Source organism: Quercus robur, chromosome 10 (assembly GCF_932294415.1).
Source record: "Quercus robur chromosome 10, dhQueRobu3.1, whole genome shotgun sequence".
Taxonomy (NCBI): Eukaryota; Viridiplantae; Streptophyta; class Magnoliopsida; order Fagales; family Fagaceae; genus Quercus; species Quercus robur.
In genome coordinates this window covers 110,414-124,040 of record NC_065543.1, presented here as the reverse complement: position 1 = coordinate 124,040, position 13,627 = coordinate 110,414, and the positions used below count along the sequence as shown (strand labels likewise).

Genomic DNA, 13,627 nt, shown 5'->3' with positions numbered 1-13,627 from the left:
CTAGTTTTTCAAAACTTAATCCCTGTAGTGTCAGCAATACCTTATTGTAAGTCAACCTCAAAGCCTGGTTTCTTTCATCTACCTCTTTAAATTTGTGTAGTCTTGCCTGTTCAAAATTTAGAGCACTTTCTGCAGCCCAAAGTACTTTACCTATCATCACGTTGCCAATTGATGAGGGAAAAATATTAAATGAGACAAGTCACTAAACAACAAACACAAAGCATGTTATAATCAAATCCACTTCATTAAAATTTCTTAACTTCCTCCTTTAAAAACCAAAACAATCTCAAACTTTCAACTATTTCTCCAAAAAATTTACTAACTTAATAAACATAGACAATGAAAAATAAGGACACAGAATTTTGGCCAAAATTCTCAATTTTGAATACATTTTTTCCACCTTAAACAACAATTCACTTAAGTTGTCCACCCCAAATCCAAAACTTACACTTTCAGTGAGATACAAAAAGTAACATTTTGAGTCAATACAAGCACCAAACAAGTTTCAATTTTTTTTCTTTCTTTTAAGCAAAAGCCCTAAAATTTGATTTGATGCTCGAAACCCAGAATACTATAATAGCTGGGAACAGTAAACCACCAATCCTAAAACTTTCTAATCAAACAAAAAAAACCCAACACCACACTTCAAAGAAATAAATAAAGAACAAAAGAAAAGGGGAGGGGCTTACAATTTAAGTCACAAGTTTTTTTATACAATAAAAAGTCAGTAACACAAACTGTTTGTAACAAGAGAAGGTAATAAACATAACAAATCACCAAATAGTACGGTCATTAACATACATATTCAAATATAATAACATAATTGTTCCTTAGCACAATACAATGTGCCCCCACTAAACCATACAAGCAACTGAACAAACTCCCCTAGGATGACCTATTCAGATACTTGATCCAGCCCAGTCGTCTATCCGGAGTGAAGTAATGAAAGCTTCCCTCCATTCAGCCGTTACTAATTTTTCAGTGGCCTTGAACATGGTTTTATCATCAAGATCATCACACATAGAGATCAAAATCTTTGTGACCTTTGCCATTGAGTAGTCAGGAACTTGTGTAGATTCTACAGTTTTTCGACTTTCAGGGGCTCTGGCAAAGGACACTGCACTGACGTGTTGGGTAGAGGATGTTTGTGCAACCGTGGGGAGGAGCTGTCTTAGCAACCCATAGTGGTCCAACCCCTTTTTACGAAAGTCGTTGTACTTACTGTTCGACTAGAAACAGACAAGATGTGGTATACATGGGATTAGAGACACTGCTATATATGGAATTGTTTACATGAAGAATTTAAAGAATGAACGACATGGAAATTTATTAAATATATAACACTCACCTTCACTGCATCTAACCACGCTGCATCACTACCTTTGACGGTGTTAGTATCAGAATCCCATTCCATATCGGTTCTACCAATTAGTTGGGAAAACGCATTGTATTTCTTTTTAAGCCGTTTAAATTTTTCTTTTATTTGATCGACGCTATAGTGTTTTCCAATTTGGTTGTTAAACTCCTCTGTGACAATTGGCCCAAGGTCTTTCTTCATTATCCCATCAAAAATGTTCCCTTTACCTGCTTCTTTTAACAAAATTTCAATGAACTGCTTTTCTACTGGTTCAGGCCATACCTTCGAATCCGCAGCATTGGATGTCTCTGCCATCTAATAGGACATATACACTAAGCCCTAAATATTTGTTTTATAATTTCTCAACTTGAACCTAACCCTATGGTCTAACCCAGTAACTGCACAATGGTAAAATGGACATTTGAACAGAAAACTATACCAAACAAGTTGTAGAGTTATGTATAAAAGAAAATGATGCATCTAGAGCAACACAGAGTGCAGATTAACTCAAAGCAGTTATACATATATGAACAGTTAGAAGAGCATGGAGGAAAACCGTGTCCAACATCAAGAGCAACAAGCAACAATGAACAGCAACCAAGAACAAATTTTAGTAACGGTAAACATACCATTTTTGAATTTAATAGAAACATTAAACACTTACCTTAAGTGCAGGAATGTCGTTGGAGGAAGATGATGAAGATGGTGCAAAGACTGAGGAGGACGAAGCGAGCTCCATATGTAATGCCAGACGTGGGGTGAAGGGCAATTAAAGTAAGAATTTGCCTCACTGCAAGTGGAAAAAGAACAATCTATAAAGATTTCTCTTTGAAGCTCAAAATAAAAATATGAATATGCCTCACTGAATATATATATATATATATATATATTTTTTTTTTTCTATGACTAACAATGGATAAATGATTTACTTAGCAAATAGTTTCTTAAACAAAATCAAGATATTGAGACCCAAAACTTCATTTCTTTAATTTTTCAAATTCTTAGCACAAATTCAATAGATAAAAAAGAAAATGAGAAATTCTCAGCAGCCAAAGTGAAGCTCAGAACCAAATCAAAAGAATTTTAAAAAAAAAAAATGCCAAGCTTGAGTTCAAATAGAAGATCATAAGCAAACGTTGAAAATATGAGATTTCACAGAGAAGAGAGGAATGTAAACGCCTTCCTTGTACTCCCGATCTTCCTTCCTTGAAGGCTCAGTTCTCAAAATTTGAATTGCGAATACCAAATCGGGCAAAGCAATCAGTATCAAAATCTCAGTGATCAAGGGTGTAGCTGGGCTGTGCGAGAAGATTAGGGCTTTGATTTTGGGGGAGAAGGACAACGTGATCAGCAGGCTGTTGGGGAAAGAGAGAATCCTGGAGAGTGAGACTGTGAGAGTGAAAAGAAGACGAAAGGGGAAGAGGGGATACTAGAGAGTGGTAAATGGGGGCAAGTAGGTTGGCTCTGATGTTGTATTGAAGAGAGGGTGATATGACTGTAGATTTTTTTTTTTTTTGTTTGAAATTTAAAGTTTGAGTCTGAGCGTCGTTTGGTCACCAACCATCAATTAATATGTCTTTTAGTTCAAAAAATCTATACTTATCAACCGTCCACTATCAGATAAGCAGATTATCTATCATAGTTTCTTGACTTCTTCAACTCTCACTCTATTCCTGTATTATTTATTTTATTTTATTTTATTTTTTTGAGAATTGTTCCTGTATTATGTTGATTAAGAACACTGGTGAAAATTTCTCAGTTTGACCACCTCCATTCCTATGTCATCCAAGTATGTGATTATTTTATCAAGTGATGGGTGAGGGTGTTTTAATGTTATAGGTGGGGGGTAAGAAAATTTAAATAAGAAAAAAGTTAATCGATGGAATGGTTTAGGAATTATTTTTAAATTTTTTTTACTTTACAGATGTTTCTTTAGAGCAAATATTAAAACCTTTTAAAAATAATCTATTAAAAAATGTCTTAAAAATAATTATTTAAATAATTCAGTTAATGAATGTTTTTATAATCGAACTATTTAAATAACTAAGAAATATCAGCTTAGCTATAAAACTCTCAACCAAAAAAAACTAAATAGATAAAAAATTGACTTCAGGTTTATTAAAACGTTTAACCTTACAAATGTTTCCTTTCAAAAAATTTGACCATAGGTCCATATTGCACCTGAATCTGAAAAAGACAAAGATATCTACACATACACATACAAATACACATACACATACACATACACATACATAAGCACACATAAACACATACACATACACATGCACATAAATATACATAAATATAAGTACGCACATACACATACACATACATAAGCACGCATAAACACACATACATAAACATACACATACAAATACACAAAAACATACATACACATACACATAAATATACATATACATAAATATAAACACACGTACACATAAACACGTATAAACTCATATAAACGTAAACATATACACACATAAACTTAAATATAAATATAAATACACATAAAGACTCGATTTAGCACACTAAAGTAATTAACGAAACTGTTTGAGTATTGGTGTTAGTCTGCAATTTTTTCCAGTCTATATAAGAGTTTAATTTTTCTCAGTCTGTATGTGTGTTTACGTCTATGTATGTTTATGTGTATGTGTGTTTATGTTTGTTTGTTTTTGTTTATGTTTGTTTATACGTGTTTATATATATGTGTGTTTATGTTTGTTTGTTTTTGTGTATGTTTGTTTGTGTTTGTGTTCATGTATGTTTATGTGAATATGTGTTTATGTTTATTTATGTTTATAAATATAAACATATATAAACATATACACATACATAAACATACACACGAACATAAACATACATAAACATAAATGAACATTAACATAAACACACATACACATAAACATAAACATACACATACACACATATAAACATACACATACACATACACACCCATACACATACACATACATAAACACACATACACATATATATACACATATATTTTTAGTTCTCGTCTTAGGCCCCAAAATGTCTAGGGCCACCCCTGTTTTGAATGGGAAAAAATTCCAGCAAAGAAATGAATAATATCCTCGTCACATACTACATTCAAAACAGCACCAAGATGAAATGTAAACCAGAACCCATTTGTTCACAAATCTCAGTCTCCTCAAAACAATGCAATCACTAAATTTTCATTATTACCCACTTCAGAATTCAGTTAACTCATCAAACTTACATAATAATCAAAGAAAATTCACCAAGCCCAATCTCTCCAATATAATAAAAATATACTCATCAAAATTACTTTCGAATAGAGATATAAACACATCCCAACACAAAATGGTAGCACACTAATTGGGAAAACAAAACAAAAAACCTTTTTTTTTTTTCATAAAGGTCAGTCACCTGAAACATTGATTTCTCTTAATTAGTTAGTTTTCACAATTACCACTTCAATTTAATTTTGATAAGTAAAGTTTTTGGCCTTAGGAGAAAGGGATTGAGAGATTCATACTAGTGACATCTGGTTGATGAAGCTAAGATTGAAGTTTTCGATAAACATTAATTGAACTTTCAAGCAATGAAATTTCTTTATTTTCATCTATACCCAATTCAAAAAAAAAAAAAAAAAACTTTAGTACTTCTATGAGCGAGAATCAACTGCATGTTAAAGAGAAAAGGAACGAGTAATGTAAATGAAAGAAATGGGTTAGACAAACCAATAACTAAATTTAAAACAAAATATCAACAAAAAGGAAACGACATAAAAGCAGATGAAGAAACTGAGAGAGAGAGAGAGAGAGAGACCTGGACTTGGAGGTGGGTGGGACTTGAGCTCGCAACTAAGCTCAAAGCTTGCGATGAAGGACGCGAGCACTTATGGAGAAAGAATCCAAGAAAGAAGAGAGATAAGCGTAAGAGTGTGTTTTTTTAAGGCCCATTTAAATTTAAGCCCACTACTGTCAAACCCAAACCTTAAAATAAAAAATAGTATTAATAATTTTCTACGATTTTTAATCAGTTTTAACCCTTTAACCTAGCTAATACTCGGTCAAATTTTGATGCAATAGAGTAGTAACTAGTAATTAGAAGCCAAAAATCTTGTAACTCAACTACTTGAAATCTTCTAATGTTTCTAACATGGACATCCATGATTCAAATATTTTTTTTCTCTCAACTATCGAATTAAAAAAAAAAAAAAAAAGTACTGCTAACTAATGAACTCTTTTCAAATGATATTGTTTTCTCTTATCAACATGGCTCAACATGGCTCTATCTTGCATAGATTTTTCCTGTTTTAAAGACATTAACGATGGCTTAACAATCAACGGTTGCTTGGTTGAAAGACAATGACAAGAGCAATGTAAAGTAGCAATTATAGAGACACTCATGGGTTGTTGTTCAGGTTGATATACACGAGGGCTAGGGGCTACCGTACAACGCTTATACTGTTAGTTAAATCAAAATTAATTTTAGGTTGACTAATTTTTTTTAGCCAAGTCAAGCACTTGATTTTTTTTTTTTAATACAAGATAGAATTTCTACTCTAACCTAATCTAAGTATATATGTGTGTGAAACTCCCTCTTGGAGATTTGAATCCCGACCCTTACCCCTCATACCCCACAAGTATTTATACTTGTGGAGTGACCATCGCACCAAGAGTGCACGGTGGTCAAATGCTTGAAATTTTGAAAAACATTTTATGGTGAAACAAAATATATTAATTCATAGTATCTCCTTGGGAGGAGAAGAGTTCAAAGTATTTCTTTTTTTTTTTCTTTTTTTTTTTTTTTCTCTCTCGCTAGTGCTATCTCTAGACGGCGCTCACGATGATGAAACTCTAGTACCTATCACTGTATAGGCCCTCTTTCCCTTCACTGGTGGAAACCCGGTACCCACCCCATCCTTACACCATACCACAGGTCTTGTACTTCCTTCCCACCCTCTTTCCTTACACTCTCTGCACTTACACCACACCACAGACTCGTACTTCCTTCTCACCTTTCTCCCCACAATCTCTGCACTCACATCATGGATGACCTGACTAGCAAGTGGGCCCGCTTGTTGCTCAACACACAGGAGAGTCAAACGGTCCCACTAGCACCAACCACAGAAGACAATACCAAAGTTCTTATTGCAAAACACTTCACCAAGCGCTGAGTCAACATTAACGTGCTATTAAGAATACTTAGAAGCATGTGGCGTTTTATCCAGGAGTTCAAAATTCGCGACCTTGGATCCAACACGGTTCTACTTCTCTTCTCTGATGAGGCCGATACTCTCAAGATCCTGGCGCACCAACCATGGTCGTTTGACAAGTATCTTATAGGTCTTTATGAGCCTATGGAGCATGAATCAATGGAAGCCGCCACCTTTGACTACGTCACATTTTAGATCCAAGTACACAACCTACCCATTATGCGCATGAACAAAACCAATGCTGAGGCCATCGAACGAACCTTGGGTAGAGTAGAACAGGTTGATACCTCTTCGAATGGTGAATGCCGTGGAAAATATATCAGAGTTCGCGTTGAGCTTGATATACACCAGCCCCTCTCATGTGGTCGATTTGTGGACATGGGAAACTCTGAACCTCTATGGATTTCAATCCAATATGAAAAGATGCCAATTTTCTGCTATTGGTGTGGCTTATTAAACCATGATGAAAAGGACTGTAAAACCTGATTGGATAGTGACGGCACTCTGAATAAGGATGATCAGCAGTACGGTCTTTGGTTGCGGGCTAACACCACCAACATACAACAACCTTAGGTGGTGAACAGTAAAACCTCCCATCCACCACCTCCTCCAAACCACCGCCCCACACCCTCACTAGAAACAAAACCGTCACCCTTGTCAACCATAATGGCCACCACATCGCAATAAATGCCATCATCAATACCACTCAAGAATCACACTATACCCCCAAAATCGATGCCTACGAATAAGGAAATATTAGTTGACCCTGATCTTTTCCTTTCACACATCACAGACATTGACCACGCATTAAATTTCTCTCCAAACCCAAATTCCATGACACCAACAACACAGCTGTCTCAAGACCCCAAACCCGAGACTCATGCCCTTTCAAATGCTCCTAAGTCAACTGTACCACACAAGGAAAGCTCCAACTTTGAGGAAACTTTCCACCAGTACAGCCAACACACAATCATTGCGTCGAAATCCCCTGACTCACAACACAATGCCAACACCTCCACTCACCTCAACACCATACAAACTGTGGGTCCAAAAATTGCAACTTGGCGTAGGATTGGGCCTCCCACCCCCTATGCAATGGAAACCTCAAATGAGCCCATACTGGGCCCAAAACGTAAAAGTCAAGTTTTTAATACTCAGAGCGCCATTTTCATTCAGAAAAAACACAGGACATTAGAGGAAGAAGCGAAAGCTTTGGGGAAACTCATGGCTGATATCCTAGGATCGGTGGTGGCTGCTAGGCAGCACCGCCGGGAATAATGAGTGTTTTAAGTTGGAACTGTCGGGGGCTTGGGAACCCCCGAACAGTTAAAGCTCTTAAGAGAGCAATGCAGCAAAAAGATCCCATTTGTGTCTTCCTGATGGAGACAAAGCTCACCACAGAAAAACTATATAACATAAAATAGAATTGGGTTTACAACCAAGGCCTTATAGTCTCAAGTGATGGCCTCAGTGGCGGTCTTGCTCTTTTATGGAAACTCGGAACTCATGTACACGTCCAAAATTTCTCCTGTTGGTTTATTGATGCCCATATAGTTTGTGACAGTACAAGTACAAAGTGGAGACTCACCGGTTTTTATGGCCACCCCGAAACATACAAACGTGAGGAAACGTAGACTTTGCTTGAATCTCTGCGGCATTCCACCAACCTCCCTTGGCTTAGTCTTGGTGGTTGCAATGAAATTGTTAGTCACACGAAAAATAGTGGAGACTCCTTACACCCTACCCGAAAGATGGATCGTTTTCGCTCTGTGATTCATACATGTGTCTTCACTAACTTGGGATTTGTAGGCTCTCCATACACCTGGTCTAGGAACCACCCTGTTGAAGGCCGAATCCACATCCGCCTTGACCAAGCACTAGCCATAACTTCATGGAAAGCTCTCTTCTAGGATGCCACAGTCCACCACATCTCCATGTCCACCAGTGACCACTCCATGCTGGCAATACACTTGCAACCCCACAGACATCATCCATGACATCGAACCCAACGTCCATTCAGCTTGGAAGCAATGTGGCTAAGGGATCCTTGGTGCGTCGAAGTCATCCAGAAAGCTTGGAGTGAGGGTTTATACAAAACTGTAGGTGTACCTATCACCAATTGCCTTGACAATTGCAGAGGCCGTTTAGCTCATTGGAACAAAATAGAATTTGGCCATGCGGGAAGGCAGATCACTCGTTTGGAAAAGGAACTACAAGTCCTTGAACACAACCCGCAGCACAACTTTGAGTAGATATAGAGTGCCCGTAAATCACTCAACTCTTGGCTAGATGCTGAGAATACAATGTGGCACCAATGGGAAAAACACATGTGGATCACTAATGGAGACCGCAGCACATCTTTTTTCCACTAGAAAGCCTCAAACCGCAAGCAGAGAAATACCATCCACGCCTCACTGATGATACTGGCGTGTGGCAAGAAGATGACCAAATTGTGGAGAATGTAATATTAGATTTTTTTCTAATATATTCAAAACAAACGAGCCCACTGACACATCTATAGTTATTGATGCAATCCAACCAATGGTCACTGACTCCATGAACAGATTTTTATGTCAACATTTTCAAGCAGATGAGGTCCACAAAGCACTCAAGCAGATGCACCCAAACAAATCACTGGGTCCTGACGGTATGCCAACACTTTTTTATCAGCAATTTTGGTCCCTATCTAGTGAGTGTGTTACAAAATCTGTACTTGACTTTCTCAATTTGGGCATCATTCCCCCACAGTTTAATGAAACTCATATTATCTTGATTCCAAAAATAAAAAATCTAACCAAGATAACATAGTACAGGCCAATTAGCTTAATCAATGTCATCTCCAGACTAGCCTCTAAGGTCATTGCTAATAGACTAAAACGTTTCCTCCTGAAAAGTATCTTGATTCAAAGTGTCTTTTTATGTCTGAACGCCTTATTACTGATAATATTCTTGTTGCTTTTGAGACCATGCATTATTTAAATCAAAAGAGGACTGGTAAAAATGGGGAGATGACCTTGAAACTTGATATGAGTAAAGCTTTTGACAGAGTAGAATGGAGCTTCCTAAGAGATGTAATGATAAAAATGGGTTTTGATGGTAGATGGGTAATCCTTATGATGCAATGTGTTACTTCTGTTACTTACTCAATCACGTTGAATGGCAGACCCTGTGGACACATTGTCCCATCTAGGGGCTTGAGACAAGGAGACCCCATCTCCCCTTTCCTTTTCTTATTTTGTGCAGAAGGACTCCCATCTCTACTCCAACAAGTCACTTTAACCAGTACACTTCATGGAGTAGCAGCCCGCCCACAAGGTCCACAGATTTCATATCTCTTTTTTGCAAATGATAGCATTATGTTTTGCCAAGCCATAAGGGAGGAATGCACCCATCTTGAGCAAGTCTTGGACACGTATGAACATGCTTTTGGCCACCGGGACAAAACTGCCTTATTCTTCAGTCACAACACCACACCAGACATTCAGGAAGACATTAAGCGACGTTTTGGAGCCGAGGTTATAAAAGAACATGAGACATACCTGGGACTACCTTCCTTGGTAGGTAGATCAAAGAAGAACACATTTCGGGCACTAAAAGAGAGACTTGATAACAAGTTGTTTGGCTGGAAAGAGAAAATGCTCTCACAAGCAGGGAAAGAAGTGCTCATTAAAGCGGTGGCCTAAGCAATCCTAGCCTACACTATGAGTGTCTTCAAGCTTCCGGATACGTTTTGTGATGAAATGACTAGCATGATCTGTGCTTTTTGGTGGGGACAATCCAACGGAAAAAATAAAATGGCCTGGCTATCTTGGGACAAAGCCTGTACTCCTAAGGAAATGGGTGGTTTAGGCTTTCGCAATCTCAAATCTTTCAACTTGGCACTCCTCGCCAAACAAGGATGGCGACTACAAACCAACACCCACTCTCTGGTGTCCCATGTTCTAAAAGCCCGATACTTTCCACACATTGATTTTCTACAAGCTGAGTTAGGCTCCAAGCCATCCTTTGCATGGTGAAGCCTTATCGCAGCACAGTGTGTGGTTAGAGAAGGTTGCAGATGGCAGATAGGTAACAGTGACTTTGCCCGGATTTGGCATGACAGGTGGCTCCCATGACCATCCTCTTTTTGCCCCAAAACACCACCAAATACCTTGCCTGGAGATGCAAGGGTCAGTTCATTGTTGAATGAACTTACAGGCGAATGGCGCAGTGACTTGGTAAAGCAGATTTTCATGCAAGATGACTCTAATGTGATCCTCAGCATGCCATGCAACCATAGTCAAGTCGTTGACCGTCTGGTATGGGCCTACACTCCAAGAGGCACCTTCACGATTCGTAGTGCCTATAAGATAGCCCTTTCATTATCCAATCATACCCATGCGGCAAGAGCTTCCAATGATGAGTCTCAACACTTGTTTTGGCGCACACTATGGAGTCTCAACGTCCCACCAAAACTCAAAATATTTGCATGGAGAGCCTGTTGCAATATACTCCCTACCAAAGTCAATCTCTGTCATCGTGGGGTTATAGAGGAAGCCACATGCGAAGCTTGCCACCTTGGGGAGGAAACTAGTGGACACATGTTCTGGGAGTGCACCAAAGCTCATGACACATGGACAGCTACTGGTCTTCCACTAGACACTAGAGGCGTGCGCTTTAGGGAATACGTGGACCTTCTATGGCACCTTATCGTCATTCAACATGCAGGTAAGGACATGCTTGAGTTGATAATCACTATTTTATGGTGCATGTGGTATAATAGAAACAAAACTCGACTTGGCTCTCCTCGGTAGTCCAGCCATGACATCATAATGAAAGCCCGATCCATGCTACATGATTTCCACCTTGCACACTTTCGGTACTGTAATCCCAGTTCTGCAGTAGAAGTTAGGTGGACCCCTCCTATGTTCCCATGCTATAAAGTCAACATGAATGCTGCAGTCTTCAAGAGCACAAAGTCGGTCGGCATTGGGGTCATTGTACGGGACCATGTGGGTGACGTGCTTGCTGCTTTGAGCACGCAACTTCAGCTGCCTCTTGGGCCACTTGAAGCTGAGGCCAAAGCAATGGATGTAGCCATCACTTTCGCAAAGGACATTGGCCTACAAGATGTCACTTTTGAGTCAAATAGTTCAGTACTTATTGGAGCTCTCTTGGACAAGTCAAAAGTACCCATTAGTATTGAAAATATTATCACATGTATCCACGCCTAGGAGTAGAAAATGTTTGAGAGAAAATAGAATATTCACATCTTTAGTAACATACGATCATGCCTCTGAATTCAACTAAAGCTTAGATCGGCCTGCTTAAAGTACACTCATAAACGCACAAAGTTATAAGGTGGGAGTTGATGTTGGCTTTATAAGTGCCTAAACTACCTTGGGAGTTGAGCTCTTCTTTTGGAGAAGACTTGGGGCTTACGCGTTTAAGGCCTTCATATACTCCTCTCCTTCTCCTTAATTACTTACCAAAAGTACATACACAAACACATCTGCTGCCCCCAGCGCCCAGCCACACTTGGGAGGGAAAGGCAAATGCAATATTTTTTCTGGTGAACATATATAAAGTTTGTGTAGTTTAATGGGAGTTTTGAGAGTATGATTAGTATTTCTTTACTTGACTTTTCTGGGAGGTATTATAGTTTCATTTATGTGTGACTGATTCACTGGTCTTTAGGATACTTGAACTTTATCAAGGAATTGAATCACTTAGAGAATACATCAACCATTGTTGTTGTTCCCTCTCAAGTAGTGTCATTTATAGAGGCAGTAAAGCTTATTCTTCTTCAGATTACTATTTTCATCAATAATCTTAGATTTACATAAAACATGTTTAGAGGTTAATAGTTTGATTTATTAAATTACTTTTTTCTGTAATTTCTATGCTTCTGTATCTAAGCTCATAGTCCCAATTTGCCTCTGCAGGTCTTTACAATCTTCAAATCACTTCATCGCTTTAACCTTTTTCCTTGGCCACTGCCATAACTGGTATTATTTGGGCATGTTTAACAATCTGGACTGTGTTACCCTTTATTGTATCCTACGCAAAAACTACTAGATTGATCTGGTTGTATAATTTATGTCACGTTTTTTTATTTCTCAAATTGTCCTGATCTCGCTTATGAAAGTTTGTCAGAACATTTTATGCCATAAAATTAAAACACTGTTTTTAATCTCACGTTTCTAATATAAAATCAGTGCCTTCTCACTCCATGCTCATATGAGCATGCTATAGCCATCTGTTTAATCCCTGATCACAATAGGCCGCACGTAGTACCAGTTGTGATTTGGACCTCTCCCATTTAAATCCTCAAATTTTCTCTGATTTTTAGCTAGATGTAAGAAACATTATTTATGTGATTTTGTGTTGTGTACTTGGGTTTTTTGAGACGTTTGACTTGTGCCCAACTATTTAATGGAGTTCTATGGTGAAGGGTTTGGTGATTGGAGAGGTGAATGTGGATGCTGATTATGGACGGATACATATGAAGCTTTATCACTTGTTAGTTGTAACCCTGACCTGCATTTTCTCTTTCGAGAGTGGGTGATTCAGCCCGAACTCCAATGATTGGGCCAAAACCATAAACACCGAACTTCCTCACAGTTATATAACTAGATATTAAAGAGGTGGGTTGCTTCTATACATACTAGGTCCCGAGATCAATCATGATGTGCATAACGTCACATTGTATTGTACTGACTACTGAGGCACTAATTATATTATTGAACACTAGTGTTCATCAAAAAAATTATTGAACACTAGTTTTGAAGCACGTGTAAATTACTATTAGAGAATATTAATAATAAGGAATCTTGTGCAACCAATATATAAAATGCACAATCATTAAAGATTTGATATCCAATATCCAAGGGTACTTACTTGCTTCCTAATAACTTGAAATTGCTCAAATTTGATTGCATCCAAATATTGAAGAAACTACAACATAACAAACATTATGGGTAATTATTATTTCTTGATTATCCAAATAACTACTTTTTACGAAATAAAAGTAAACTGATATTAAAAAAATAAAAATAAAAAGCCCCAACACAGTCCACAAGAGG

General features: G+C 37.9%; 1 protein-coding gene across 3 annotated transcripts in view; it reads right to left on the bottom strand.

The window, feature by feature from the left end:
• Positions 1-734: 734 nt before the first annotated feature.
• Positions 735-13,627, bottom strand: part of LOC126703253 (uncharacterized) — a 28,636-nt gene continuing 15,743 nt past the window's right edge. Inside the window, exons 1-3 of one of the 3 annotated variants that reach the window (XM_050402206.1) lie at positions 2,493-2,849; positions 2,022-2,147; positions 735-1,229 (exon numbers count right to left, since the gene is read on the bottom strand). In XM_050402206.1, the coding sequence (XP_050258163.1) occupies positions 900-1,229; positions 2,022-2,096 (405 nt within the window). In that variant the 5' untranslated portion in view covers positions 2,097-2,147; positions 2,493-2,849 and the 3' untranslated portion in view covers positions 735-899. Of the gene's footprint in view, positions 1,230-2,021; positions 2,148-2,492; positions 2,850-13,627 lie in introns of those variants that run through there. The other 2 variants (XM_050402209.1, XM_050402210.1) reach the window with 2 other exon arrangements.